This window comes from Anas acuta, chromosome 3 (assembly GCF_963932015.1).
Source record: "Anas acuta chromosome 3, bAnaAcu1.1, whole genome shotgun sequence".
Classification (NCBI taxonomy): domain Eukaryota; kingdom Metazoa; phylum Chordata; class Aves; order Anseriformes; family Anatidae; genus Anas; species Anas acuta.
Window position 1 is genome coordinate 83,935,587 of NC_088981.1, and position 15,525 is coordinate 83,951,111.

Consider the following 15,525-nt stretch of genomic DNA (forward strand, 5'->3'; position numbering starts at 1 on the left):
GTTCCATTTCTATGTGAATTTAATCACACTAATAAGAGGACGTTAGCATAAAAGACTTGATTAGAGGGTGGAAAAACAATTTTCCCCCCTTTTACTTTCAAGCCATGCTAAGCTCAGAGCATGTAGCAAAGTGCTGTTTAAAATGGCAGATCCTTCCACTGCTGAACAGCTATTCACATTAAAATCAGCATAACTACCTTTCTTTAATCTCCATTGTTATGAAAGATTGTTTATAACATTGGTTAAAAGCCAGGATTTACAAATATTTCAGAAGCTAGGAATGTCTACATTTGTATATTCACTTCCTAAAACAGAAATGTTTTCAACAAAAAATATTTTTGCCTTGGTCTCTGCCTCCTTTTTGAGGCTATTCATTTGCTAGAACAAAGTTGATCTTTCCATACTCTTATACAACTAATCTCAGTAGTAAGGTAGGAAGGTTAATGCAATACCTCTTGCAATTATGACTTGTCAGTCATCTTTAGACTAATTTTAACATTAACACCTGATATTTACATTGTCCAGTAAAAACCATTCTACTGAAGAATTAAAACCTGTTGTAAAACCCAATAATCATACCTCTTCATAACGCTAGCTGTAAGTGGGACATCTGTCTTCACAGCATCATCAGCATCAGCTACTAGTTTAACAGGAACCCTCCCAAAAGGACAGGCCTAAGAGCAAATTGGAAGTTATCAAACATATAAAGAATGAAAAGCTTAAAATTTCAGAAAATTGTTGCATGTTTTACCTGGTTATATTTGTTCAGTGGTCTTAATGGATTGTGGAAGTTAACTGTACCATCAAGTTCTTGTGATTTCTCCTCCCTAAGGCAACAAAAAATAACAGTAGTATGTGTGGTTTTCTTTTTTTTTTAAATGAAATTTGAAGAAATTATAAAAAAATGAAGCAATTACCCAAGCAGAGTTCTAGTAACACTAGAAGAATTTTCAGCCGAGTTTCTTTTTATAATTCTGTTATTTCCAGGTATGCTCTGAAGTCCAGACTCCTGTACACTTGATACTGTAGGTAAATTAGTTAGAATTATTCAGATAGTACTACAGATAGCATTTATTTCTAAAAAAACATTCTTTCATAACAACTTGAGAAATATATATATTTGCAGTAACCACAGTAACCTAGTATCAATATTACAACACTGTTTTCTACTGACCTAGGCAGACATTTCCTACAATTATAAAACAATTCCGATGTTAAGAAAAAACTTACAATCAGAAGAAGCTATCTAGGGCAGGCACAAAATGGTCTGCAACAGCTATAAAAAATACATTAAGCTGCTTGTTTCTTATACAACTTAGTTATATGTAGTTTTAAACTACATTTAAACATGAAAATGGAGATTCCATATATCCAAAGACTATCTTAAGCAATTTAAGTTTCAGCGCAAACCCCTCAATCTTATGCAGAAGGACAAAAATAAGTACCAAAACATTGGTTTTAGTACAACACAGGAGTGAGGTAGAAACACTAGCTTTAAGAGCAAGCTGAATACCTAAAGCTACATTGAGAATAAACCTTAACTCCAAATATTTCACTCCATACATTTCTAGAAACCACTTACATCAATATTCTAAACTACTCAAATATTTAAAAGATAAGTACCATAACACAGAATATAGTTCTCAAAGTTTTTGTTTAATATTCACATTGACCACTTCTTTGCAGTTTATCAGTCCACTACCGTCACCTCCATAACATCCCCCACACAAACTTTTCCATATACAAAGGTTTTCTTGCTCAAGCTTACCAATGGACTCACATTCAGTTGGTGACCTGCAATACTTTAATTCCTTCACAGTTTGAGACAGCTTCTGTCTCGTACTATTCAGGACCTACACTTTTAATACTGACTTTTTCCCCCCAATTAAATGTTTGATTGCACTCAGTATGTCAAAGACTTTATACTGCTGTACATGAAAGAGAAGGGGAGAAGTAATTTAACCAAAGTCTCTAGACTTGCAGTTTCTGTATTTGCATTATTACACTATAACTGCATATCTCTCTTGTCAAAAGCTTCCTGAACAATCTTATGAGGCTATGAAGAAATGCATTTACGTAGTATTCCTGTTTTCAAATAAACAGCTTTCAAAAGCAGCTCTTTATATGAAAAGATGAAACAGACCTAAATGACTTCTCCATTACAAACCAAAAATGCCCAGTGACAGTCAGGAACATCCTTTGCAGAATTACAGTTTGCCTTCCTATGGCTCCTGAGAAGAGCTGGAACCATGTAATGAAGGAATAAGATGGAGAATATATAGAGACAACTGGTCACTAGGCAATAACAGATTTTATCATCTAGGAAGGACAAACAGTGGAATATATATATTTCTTTGATTTAGCATTACAACATGCATAAACTCGATTACAATTGTAAAAGTTTACAGTTACCTGCAAAGTTCTCTTTCTCCTCATCTGAAAGCAACTGCTGTTTTTGTGAATTCAAGTTCTGTAGAGCCATTTCCAACATTTCTAGTGGAACAGCAGAGCACTCCACAGCTTTTTGAAGGAGCTGCTTACACTTTTTCACATGCCCTAGGTAGTAAGGACCACAGAATTAAAACTCAAGCAAATAAAAGCAATTTTACTGTGGTAACACTTTTTTTTGAAGACATGATCATGCTCATGCTGCTTTATAGTCACTTTCCATCATTCTCTGAAGCTGTTGGATATCTAAGGGGGAAGAGCATAATGACTACTTTCAGGATAGTGCCTGGAAGCAGTTAAACAGATCACATAAGCTAGTTTTTCCACACGAAATTGAGCACGGAGTCACAAAATGTTTTGACTTCATGTAACTACATTGTAACTACATAGCAGTTGCTTAGTGTTATAAGAACCACAAGGAAATAACACATCACTAGGTTGTTTGTTTTTTTTCCCCTGTATCACAAGCAAGGAAAGAAGAGGTTTACAAACTTGCATTTAGGTCTGACCAGATACCAAATTTATTATGCATTATAAAACACCTTTAATGCACTTTGTAGGAATCAAGGTTAAAGCAGCTGTTAAACCAAATATTGTCAGTCTAGAAGGCACTACAATTAAGGAAGTGTGAAAAATTATAGTGACTTCGCCTGCTTTTGCTTTACTTTTGACTGGGTGCGTTAACAGGAGTTCTGTACATTACTACTTGCCGTAAGCAGAAATGGGAGAACAGGTGGGGCTATGGTTTAACAAAACACTCAAAACATTCAGTTTGCATATATAAGCTTATACACACACAGCTATGAAAAATAAGTCAAATAAGGAGAAAAATATACTGTGACCAAAATATTTCCCTTGATTTCAGTTCAGCGAGTACCTAACTGAAGCAACACTGTTGCAGTTATTAACATTCATCTGTATATTAAAGTTCCAAAAATCCTTCCTCCTCATTTCCACAACAGCAAAAATGTGAAGCTCTTACAGGTGCCCCATATCTACTTAAAAGATACAGATAGATAATATTTGAAAGCTCCATGTCTTTAGCACTCACAACTCCACCGGTAACTGAAGGTGGATGTATTACTGAAAGTGGGTGTCAATCTCGCCTGAAAGACTTGGGGAGGAAACTAGATTTAAGCATAAGTTCCTAATATATTTTTAGAACAATCTGTGATGTTGGACACAGAAGCAAGGAAACGCCAAAATAAACTTCACTATGATTTCATTTAGAAATATGTTGTGCATACCCATTATTTCTTGTTTTTTAACCAAGATCAAAACCCACTTATCCCTCAAATTCTTAGCAAACAATAGAGCTTTTTTTTCCCAGCATTTAAAAATCTATGGTTAGCATTCTACCTATGGCTACAGTTAATAACCACAGTTCTTTAAAGTGACTTGTTATTCAAAAGGAGAGTAATTTTCTCCTGGCATTAAGTGCCTCATTGAATAATAAACATGACAGACACCTACATGAAAAAGCTGCTCCATTCTCCTTATTAGATGGGGGAACCCAGGCACAGAAGTAAAGCCAGATGCATCTCAGTCTGTCTACTTCACAAAAAAACCTGGATGATACACCTAGGCACAACATTTCATATACCCAAACGCAGAGTTTTAATGGCCATGAACTCTAAGCAATTCACAACATCTTACTACAAGTAGCACTATGCAAGGCACATGAGGAAAAGAGCTCCTCATCTGATCTATTTAAATAAGGTTTTTACTCATTTAAACAAAAAAGAATATCACCTTTGTATTATTCTTTCAGGTTATGAGTTACAAGCAAATCAATACTATTTCAACCATAATTTCAGGATTGTCACCAGAGTTTTCACTCACATTTTTACCCAAAACAGAGAAGCAAATGTATAATTTTTCATCCTAACATAAAAGGAAAGACAAATCAATCCAGAAACAATTGGCACGCTTGCCAATGCACTGCTTAAACAGCTTTGTTGAGGAGGCAGAGCACTACACTCCTTTTTCCTTTAGCTATAGCTGGACAAGCTCTATGAAAAAAGGAACCGCGCTCTTAAAAAACAAGATTCATGTGTTGCAGCAGTCCTCTTTGAAGCAGGGAAACTAATGCTCCATTCACATCACCAAATGTGGAATTGACCAGCTCAGGGATACAAATCAGAGACTACATGAGAGATAAAACAAAGCCAATCATAAATGGTTTATTCCTTTGGGATTAAGGATTGCATTTCAGGTTTCTACACTTTGACAGCAAGTAGCCAGCTATGGCATGAGCATGTTCCATAGTTAGAGTAATTAAATTACCAAGTGATTGTGATAGGATTAATTTAGTCACTGTAATCACTAACATTTCTACACTTTTAGTTACACAATGGGCTTTATGATTATCGCATTTATTTAATAATCTTTGTTATTGAAGTACTACCGGTTTACCTTTATTAACATACAATGCTCATAAGACAAATCATTAGTGTTTTGTTTTTTTTTTTTAAAGTACTGTTTTGAAAGTTCAACATAAGCTGACATTAGAGCAATAGATGGTCAGATAATTGACTCATCTAAAAAACTGGAATTTCAAGTCAGATACGCAAATTTGTCATCTCTCTATCTTCTGGAGCCCCCAGCACAAGAAGGATGTGGACCTGTTAGAGCAGGTCCAGAGTAGGGCCACAAAGATGGTCAAAGAGCTGGAGCACCTCTCCTATGAAGAAAGGCTGAGAGAGCTGGGGATGTGCAGCCAAGAGATAAGAAGGCTCTGAGTTGACCTCATGTTAGCTTTTCAATACTTAAAGGAGACATAAAAAGGATGGAGGACTCTTTACTCAGGCAGATAATGATACGACAAGGGGGAATGGTTTTAAACTAAACGAGAGAGATTTAGAATAGAGGTTAGGAGGAATGTTTTTCATTCAGAGGCTGGTGAAGCACTGGAGCAAGTTGCCCAGAGAGGTTGTGGATGCCCCAGCCCTGGAGGTGTTCAAGGCCAGGTTTGGATGGGGTCCTTAGCAACCTGATCTAGTGAGAGGTGTCCCTGCCCACAGCAGGGGGGTTGGAACTGATCTTTGGGGTCCCTTCCAACCCAGACCATTCTATGATTCTAGTAGAAGTAATGTTTGGTATTCTTCCTCTATTAGTTGTGTGGCATGAATTTGAGGGAAATTTAAAACAGCCTTCCTGTTGCATTACAGGTATACTTACCAGTAGTTAAGAAAACACGAAATGCAAGAAGCTTACTTCACTATTTACTACTTTAATAACACAGGACACATTTTGAACAGCTAAACTGCATCCTAAAATACTGTAAAGAAAGTACTGGACCAAAATCTATTCTCCATGGACAATTATCCTATCTAAACAAGAAGCAAGCATAAAAAGGAATATCTAGTGAGAGGGATTTAGGATCCAGAATACAGAACAGCTTAAGCTCCTTCATTTAGGGTTGTTAATTTTGGGAATAATTCCTCATACTAGGCAGTATACAACAGTTTACATGATACTGACAAAAGCCGTGAAGAAAAACAAAAACTTAAGATGTATCCATCAAGGCTTCTTTCAAAGAAGATGGTATAGATCCTGAAATCATCTGAAACAAAGATTTTTTTTTTCCCCCCAACTGTGCTTGCTTGACCCTGACCAACAACTAGGCATTCACTCATTCCTCACTCCCAAAGGGATGGCCAAAAAAGGGAGAGCAAAAGCAAGAGAGAAATCATTGGTCAGGATAAAGCGTTTAATGAGTGAAAGAAAAAGGGATGAACAAAAGAAAAGTCATGCAAAGCCATCATCACCTCCTACAAGCAGGCTGGTGTCCAGCCAGTTTCCAAGCAACTGCTGCCATGGAAGAGCTAGCCACCAGCTTTTTACTGCTGAGCATGATGTTGTCTGGCACAGCATACCACCAAGTTCTGGTCAGCTGTCCTCTTGTCCACCCTCAGCATGCTGAGTATGTTAGTAAGGGAGGCACAGTTGGAGAGAGAAAGCTTTGGAAACGTGCAGTGTTAAGTGAAAATAGTGGTGTAGTCAACACTTTTGAAGTGTTGACAAGAAATCAAAGATGTAGCACTTAGACACAAGTAACTCCACACAAGCCAGATGCAGTATACCAAGGAACAGGATGAATGAATTAATCTCAAAAGTCTGATCTCATGGACAGACAGTTCAGGCATACCTTGAAGTGAACCAGATATGAAGAGATGTTACTCTCATAACAGAACAGCTTGCCTAAAACATGGCTCAGCATCTGTGACTGTCAAGAAATTAGTCTACTGCAATTATGAACCAACATCATTCATCTCTGCTGTCCCAGCAGGAAAGGTCAGTGGAACAGGAAACAAGAGAATTTAAACCCAGTTGCCAGCTACTTAAGAACCTGACTGGCAGAAGGGAAATTTAATTTGACCAGATTGCATTTATAGTTTAGCATATCATAATTTTAAAAAGAATCAACGGTTGCTTTTTTGGAGTGAGACAATCTCTTCAACAAGCAAGTTGAAGATACCTAAAGGGGAAATTACCACCCAGCTTTGACCATAATTTTTCACCCTACCAAGAAACTCACACCCGCCAATAAAATCTATGCTTAAAAAATCACTGCTAGTTTTCATCTTGACAGATTTCTAAAAAGGGAAAAAAAATAAGAACTGCACATACTTTCATTAAAAGTGAAGATGCATTCTAATTAAATCTCAATCATAAAAGAAAATTCTGTTTTTCCATTTTATGATTTGTTACTCCGTTTCCTCACAGAACATGTAACACAGCAAAAGTTTAAAAAACACAACTTAAAACCAAAGAACAGCAACACCAAGGTTTTTCTACACACCTTGTGATAGCTCAAACTGTGCAAAAGCCACATGCACAAAAGCAAATTTCTTGCAATTCAGTCTGGCCAGATGAAATTGGTCCCGTGCCTCCTCTGGATCTTGAAGGCTGTAAAGACAGCACAAGGCTAGTTAAAGACTGAAGAATCTGACTAACAAAGATCAAGTTCCATGTGCTTGGAGATTGCTTCAGGTAATTCTGGAAAAGCAATCCATATACAGCCAAAGTTCTTCTTTTCCTCAGAACCATTAATAAGTACAGGTAAGTACACAATCTTTATAAAACTAATAACTGAAAGAAATAAAACTGAAGTTTTCCAAAAACTAGAATATGCTCAAATCTGAAAAGAAAGTCTGTAGACTCATTTTGAGGAACAGTATTAGCAATGACAAAGAATACATAACTATTTTCCCCTCTAAATACTCCCTAACACCTTCCAAGCCACATGCTGATGCTATCCAGAGAACCATCTCTGGATTTTGTTAGTCCATTAGCATTATTTTAGATACATCCACTAAGGAGGCTGCAAAGGGAGGTGGGGTGTATTTACTTCAGAATTTGCATGGAAAAAAGTCTGCCATCAAAAACACAAGATAAGAGTATTCCAGATTCTGATTATCCAAAGAATTCCACTTTATATTAGTCAGCAAAGCCTACAATCAAGAAATAGACATTTCTTCCAAAATTTCAACCTGGTTCAAAGTAACGGAGTACTTAAAAGCATGAATAGAGAAAGAAACAACAGATGAAACAACAGCTTAAAAAACAAGTACAAAAAACACATCATAAAGCTAGAGAGAACACAATTTGAGCAGAAGTCTGTGGAATGGTGGTTGCATTAAAAATTATCAAAGCCTCTATCAGAGTTTAGGCATGTTACTACTGCCCAGTATGTTTAATACACTCAGCTCTGATGATCCAGAGCAATGGAACAGGTACACAACCACCCATTCACAGGCAGAGCCAGAGGTAAGACAAATCAGCCTTGAACACATTAATTCGCTTTCACAAACCCATATGAAAGGTTGTGTCTGTGGGAAGCAGCACAGACTTGGATAGCAATAAGCAAAAAACAGGACCTACCATGAGCAACACTGACCAAGTGCCACACACTTGGTGGCACTGTATTACAGCCAGAAGGCAGGCCTGGCATGGTTAGTGCCATGTACAATCAATTCACAGGTGCACCTGTTTTCACTTTCACCTGTTTCAGGGTACATTCAATGCTTTTTCAAACAACCTCTGCATTATAAGTCAGGAGGTTTTAGTATGGTCAGGCTACAGCAAGAAAAGAGTCTGTGCTAAACCAGGCCCAGTGCCAAGAATGATAAAACACAATTTTAATCAGAAGAACCCAGTGCTGGTGCACATAGACACTGAGGTCTCATTGTTGGTCACCGCCTGCTCCTAAAGTTTGTGATGCTCTTGTCTGGCTTTTGCTGTTAGGTGGAATATTGGCAAGAACAGCAAATCAGAACATTACCAAGGGGCACCTTTCTTCTCCCAAAGGCACCACCATCAGAGCACATATGTATCAAAGAGTTACTTTTTTCACAGTAGCTAAGAAAAATCAGAAACATTTTAGGAAGTCATAAGGTTCTTCAACAGGAACTAGAACTGATCAAAGAAACTAGACAGTACTAGACAAACTGACAGCCAGGAACAGGGGAATCTGAAACACCAGGGAAGGAAATCTCAGACACAAAGGAAACTGCAAGCACTGAGCAAACTGACATCCTACTCTCAAATAACCACTCATTGAATAACTCTATCACCAGGAATTGTGGACAAGCAACACCAGTTGCATGGTTGGGTTTTTGTCTGTTTTTAAACCTGATCAGTCAAAAGCAATCTCATGTTCTGGTGAGATTACACATGTCATTCATACACAGCTCCATATAGATTTATACATTTATAGTTTAAAAGTAAAATAAAATTTACTCTTAATAGTGTATGCCAATCTCAGTTATTATAAGCTAATGCTTTCTGATTAAGTAAGAATTAGATAATCTATGGAAGTAATTTTCAAGTGGGAGAACAATCATTTATGGAGACAATTCTAGCAAGATCCCATTGGGATTGATGCCAGATTTTAGCAGGTACTTTTTTTTAAAGAGGGAGAGGGGTTGTTTACCTTTTTAGAAAAATACATTAACCAGTCAGGAAACATGACTATTTACCAATTGAGAGATGAAGCAGAAAAATTGAGAGTAGACCTGAACTCCTCATCACTCTAGGTAGATTCCCTAGTAATGCTGGTTATTAAAGCAGACGTTATTTTAGTGTAGCTATTGACAGGGTATTTTAATAGCAAAATAAGATCCTAGCTACTCCCAGGAAGGCATCCCCAGCAGTGAGTCAGCTGACACATTCCAGTGAGTTGCTGAAACTAAAACTGTTAATATGCATTCTAGCTTAAGCTACTGCCTGGGCCTTCAGCTTTGCTTTTTGCAATACAGCACAGAACATTGAAGTTCCAGTATCCATACCTTCAAAGTCACTTTTTAAATATGAAGTGGAAAGAGATACAAGAGTTTTAAATTCATTAGGAAGGTAGGGAAATATTTCTAAAGTTAAACTCCTGCTGAGATAGATGTGGCTTGGTAATAGGATCCAATCAACATTTTGGAATGGACATTATAGAAACCAAGCCCGAAGCCTCTATCATATACCTTCTGCTGATAAAAAGCAACTAACCAAAGAACACCACCTCTCCATATCTTTAGAAACGGGATGTCTTTCCCAAATACATGCTTTACTCCCAACATTTAGACAAAGAGGACCATTTTCAAAACACTGAATTCACAGGTCATTTACTCCTGACTTTTTCTCAACAGTAGATTCAGTAGATTACTAAAACCATTCAATGGAACAAAACACTAATGCATTAAATCCCATGCAGATAACAGTACAGATAAAGAAGTAGAACTTATTATACTGCAAGTTCAAGCCAAAGAGGACCAAATAGGAGAATATACAATAAACAAGAACTAGTAGATGCATAGCAAGTAACAACAAAAGAACTCCTTACCAAAAAAGGTTTATCAATATGTAATAATCCTGCCCCAAATTACATGTGAAAACATCTGAACATACTGTTTAAATTTGTAGTTTATTGCTTTATCTGGTGCAATCAGAACTAACTTCATAAATCATGAAAGTACTGAATGATATTCTAAGACTTTCTTCCTACCCTAAGGCAGGTGTTTAATGTAGCTGGGATATGACTTTCATAGCAAGAGAGAAAGAACCCTAGACAAGGAGAGACTGCTGGAGTCTGGCTAGATGAATTAGATTATAGGAAGTTGTCTACCTCACAGCCACCGCAAGACAGTTACAAGAGTCCAGGGAAATAATCCTAGCTTAAAAGTTAGTTTAATACACAGATTATAGTTACCAAAGATTGAAGTCGTATCATATTTCATCCATATAGTTTTTTTGAGATTAAGTATAAATCTGAAATAAGGAGAAAGAGGGGTTTCATGCTATCTTCCCTTTTACCAGAAGTGTCAACATCCCTAAATCAAATAGCTCTGAAGAATTTTTCAAGTATAAATGCAAGTACTACAGAGACTAAGGAAGCTGAATAGCCAAAGCTGCTCAGCTTCAAGTAGCTGATAAAAAAAATCTGTTGCATAAACCACTAACTCAAGACCTGCTACCATCATTAAAGTTCAGAAGTCATTGTTCAGAGTTGTTACATTGACAAATGAAAATTCACACTTACGCTTTCAACTCAGCAAATCTCACGAGGATGCGAGCATACTTCTCGTTTTCACTATGCTTTTCTGCAGGTAATGCAGTTACTGCTTGACTGTAGCGACCAATGAGTCTGTTCAGCGTACTAACATCCATATGAGGAACACCCTTTTTCTCCAGCCTAAGCAAAAAAGACAGCCAATCTTCTGGGTTATTTGTCATCATTATTTGATTAACTGTTCCAGAGTTATCTGAAAGAAAAATAACAAAAGATATTGATTAAAACTGCAATCAACATGAGTTAAAAAAACACTTTAAAAACTTTCACTCAAGACAAAGATCAACCAAAACACATACCTGTTGTATCAGCTGATATTTTAGTACAGTTAAGTTCATCTGTGATATTGTCTTCATTTCTGTATTTGTTTTTCAGGTCTCTAACTCTATTCATGATTGAAGCAATTCGTGGCAATCCCCTTTCACTTAGATCCTCCTCCTCCTCCATCTAGAGGCAAGAAACCAGTGAAATTTTAGAACTGTTGCAGTTGACCTTAATTGGAACTTCCATGCGAGAGTCCCTCATACATGTTTTGCAGATTGAGACTCAACCAGGTTAAATAGCAAATATTAATACTTTGTCAATTTAGTTATACAAGTAAACTTGTGTTAAAGACATGCACATAATGTCTTTGCAGAAAAGAACACAAAGTTCTAAAATGAACCCTTCCTTTCCTTATAAAAAGGAATTGTTTTCAGTGGTCAGAGAAGAACAGAAAGAAGCATCTCCCAGAGATGTAAACAAGACATATACAGAAAGAATTGTGAAAGCTTGAGACAGCATGCTAAAATCAGCACTATCTGAAATTGCACTATCAGCACTATCATTGAGCTGAGACTAAGAATCCTCCCCTCATTTTTCTTCAACAGTAAAGTACATTGAACAGAAAACTGACTTCAGGGCTCATTTGCAGCTTCCTTTAATACCCATTCCTCTCCACACTGCATAGAGAAGAATTATCTTCCCCTGTTCTGAGACCACCTCTATAAACTACCATGTCTTTTGGGGGATCACATTGCTAAAAATGACATAGGTGATTACTGTAACAATGAGTGTTTACATGCTGCTCCACAGGTGGTATTTACTTCACAGAGAGAAAGATTGTCTCTTCATAAGGAAGATTTTGGTACCTATTGCAGTTTTGCCCTTATTATTACAGTAGAGGTAGCTACAGAAACTCAGATCTCCTCCTTATAGGTGAGAATATCCTTTTATGATCATATTTAAGGACAGATCTTACATCTCAACAACATGTCAAACTTACATTTCTGGTATGTGTCTTCTTAACTGAAGAAGTTTCAATGTGTACAACACAGAGTTATCTTCTCTTGAAGAAGGGATTGTCAAAAAGTTAATTTGGATAAGGGTGAGATTACTTCAGATGATCCCAAGAACCCAGCAAAGGCAAGAAATGTAGCTCTCCATCCTGAAGAAGTTCCTAAGTAACAACAAATTAGACATCAAGAAGTAAATGTATGTCAGTATACACTGACAGCTTGCTTCATCTTCACAACTTCAAAAATATTTGACTTCTTTTAATGAAAATTAGTAACAAGACTACTAGACAGCAGAAAGTCAAAAATTACTCCCATACTAAGAGCAAGTACTTCCAAATGTGCCTGCTATATAGGACATTTAGAAATGAAAGATATGCTAAAACCATAATCGCCTGAGTATTGTCATGATTCGCAACTAATCTTCCCACTCACAGCCAAGCTCAATCATAAGCAAGTATTCAGAGTCTTGCTTTGGTTTAATCTACTGCATGATTACTTTTTAAGAAAGCATTTGCCATGAATTTGTGCAAAGTGTGTTCAGAATTTGACAAGGCAATAAAGACCTAAAATAGCAACACGCAGTTATAAGCATGCTCAATAGGAACTGAGCTTCTAACTGCAATGCTTGCATGGCAGCACATCCGAGATCTAGAAAAGCCATGCAGGAAAGAAGGTGAGGGTCAGGGAAGCAAGGAAGAGGGAGACCACATATGCAGAGACCAGGAAAATATAAAACTACCTCTAAAAAAACATAGTAGTAATTTTAACATCTCGTACAGACCCAGTGAGAAATCAAGGGACAAACTAGAAAAGCAGCATGCGTTGTAAGCGGGGGAAGTGGCAGTATGGGTTAGTCACTGGGTATATTGCACATGGCATCCTGTCATGTTTATTGATACTCAAGAGAAATAATAGCATCCAGCCCTGAAATAGCGGACTTACTGTGGTTTGCTACTCCTGAACAGAGACAGGTGCTGTTTTTACTGAAGGTCCTTAATCTCTGAATGACAAGGTATCCTCTTCCTGCTCCTGGAAGCTATCAAAGTACCCCATCAGCCTATATCCAAGGAGTTGCCAGGAACAGCCAGGATTTTAAGCAAGTGCCCAGGAGCATGCCTGGCTTTTTCCTGCAAGCAAATCAGTCGGCCTAGAAAAAGGCATCCATGTCATCACATTACCTAGATGGTTCAGGATCACTGTGGCTGCAGCTGTTGTCTAGCTCTGTTCCTATGGCCTAATTAAAGTTTTTGCTAAGAGACTGTGATAAATAACTGAGTCAAGACCTCTTTGCAAAAGAAAAACACCACCTCTCTCACTACAATCAGGAGCTTTACTAGCTTGGGTGTTTTCTTGCACCCCCTTATGCTTAAGCTGTTTTGCCCTCCCTACGTGCAGAAAGATCCCACACAAACAGGAGGGCAAAACTCACAGTAGCCTTAATCTTCTACAGCACTTGCATTATTTTATTCATGTATTCAGGCCAGTATTTCAATACTGCTCACTGCTTAAGCACATACTTGCTGGTAGAAGAGAAAACAGTGTCAGTTACAGAAAGCAGAGATATCCCCACAATCCTTTCCGAGTGCAGTTATATCAACATTGCTTAAATACTCCAGCATTGCTCTAAACCCTTCCTGACCGTTAGGAACTACTACACAGACAACGAGGTGCAAAAGAGTTCCTGCCCTCGAGATCTCGCCAGCTGCTCAGCGCACAAAAGAAGAGAAGCATGCGATAACACCCGGGCAGCCCTCAGGAAGGCGTGACGCTATCTGCTATTTACCCGTTTAATCTGCAGATGCCAAAGCAGAGCCCATCCGTTACTGTAACCCTGCGGAAACAGATACAAGCTCGCAAGCTGCGGAGCTCGCTTAAAACACATGGGAAATAAGTAGATGTTCCTTCTAAAAGACACACGTTTGGGGGTTGAGATCAGAAGAGAAAATTGTACTGGTAGGCGCGTGAAGGAAGCTCCGTGCCTTTTGTTACCTTGCTCCCCAGCACGGCCGGCCTGACCCTTCCCCTCCCCTCCCCCTACACCCCCACACCACGCAGACACTCGCCATTTTCTGAAGCTTCTCCCCAAACTCAGAAAATAAAAGTTTTTATTTAAAAAATAAAGCCCCGAGGTCTCACGGACACGGCCCACCCCTCCCCGCAGCCCCTCTCCCCCCCTTTCACCTCAGGGAGCCGCGGGGCCCCCAACGGCCGCCCCCCGCCCCCCCGCACTCACCTCAGCCGCAGCCGCCGCAGCCGCCCGCTCCCGGCCGGACCCGGGCCGCGCCCGCCGCTCCCCGTTTGAATCTCCCCGCGGCCGCTGATTGGCCGGTGGAGGGGAAAAACATCGGAAGCGCGCCTTCCTATTGGACGCGGGTATGTGAGGCCCCGCCCACCTCGGTCGAGGCTCCGCCCTTCGCGCCGCGCGGAGGGGCCGTTGGGCGCCGTTACCCGGCGGGGCGCTGGGGGGGGCGCTCGGGGCGCTGTCATGGCGGCGGCCGCTGTGGTAATCCCCGATGGCCGCAAAGGGAGTGCGGGATGCCCGCCCTGAGGCCATGAATACCAAGTGCAAAGCACAGAAATGGGATAGCACAAACACAAAACATACCTGAAAGCAGCTTAAAGCAATACATACTCTGTGCAGCCTCACTTACCTCTTACACAGCACTGCGTGCCCCGTCTGTCTCCTTACGATCTCCCCTTTACCTTTTCACAGACTCACAGAATCACAGAATTTCTAGGTTGGAAGAGACCTCAAGATCATCGAGTCCAACCTCTGACCTAACGCTAACAGCCCCCACTAAACCATATCCCTAAGCTCTACATCTAAACGTCTTTTAAAGACTTCCAGGGATGGTGACTCCACCACTTCCCTGGGCAGCCTGTTCCAGTGTCTAACAAACCTTTTGGTAAAGAAGTTCCTCACACGGATTCCCCATAAGCTGGTTCATAAGCACAACCCGTTATCTGCAGCGTGCCTACGGCTGCAAACAGCAGCGCTTGCTTTGAGCTGCCCCCTTCCTCCTGCAGTTGGATTACAGCGATGCAAAGCACTAACTAAACAGTTCGGCCTCTCCACGTTTACATTCTGATTGGACATGTTCATTACTGTCTTGTTTGTAGCCAGTGTGGCTCTTCTGATGCTCACAATATTTTCAAAATTGTTTGCACACTTCATAAAAAAGCACGGAGACATATTCTCTATCTATGTATATGCCATATTAATTTAATAGCCTACTACTT

General features: G+C 39.2%; 1 protein-coding gene across 3 annotated transcripts in view; it reads right to left on the reverse strand.

Annotated features, from left to right (window-relative positions):
• The window catches only part of TTK (TTK protein kinase), a 30,234-nt gene extending 15,562 nt beyond the window's left edge, over positions 1-14,672 (reverse strand). The window contains exons 1-10 of one of the 3 annotated variants that reach the window (XM_068678107.1): positions 14,519-14,624; positions 13,228-13,432; positions 12,273-12,446; positions 11,308-11,455; positions 10,979-11,201; positions 7,253-7,359; positions 2,413-2,556; positions 918-1,023; positions 752-827; positions 580-674 (exon numbers count right to left, since the gene is read on the reverse strand). In XM_068678107.1, coding sequence (XP_068534208.1) covers positions 580-674; positions 752-827; positions 918-1,023; positions 2,413-2,556; positions 7,253-7,359; positions 10,979-11,201; positions 11,308-11,455 — 899 coding nt within the window. In that variant the 5' untranslated portion in view covers positions 12,273-12,446; positions 13,228-13,432; positions 14,519-14,624. Of the gene's footprint in view, positions 1-579; positions 675-751; positions 828-917; positions 1,024-2,412; positions 2,557-7,252; positions 7,360-10,978; positions 11,202-11,307; positions 11,456-12,272; positions 12,447-13,227; positions 13,433-14,518 lie in introns of all 3 variants that reach the window. The other 2 variants (XM_068678109.1, XM_068678108.1) reach the window with 2 other exon arrangements.
• Between the last annotated feature and the right edge of the window lie 853 nt (positions 14,673-15,525).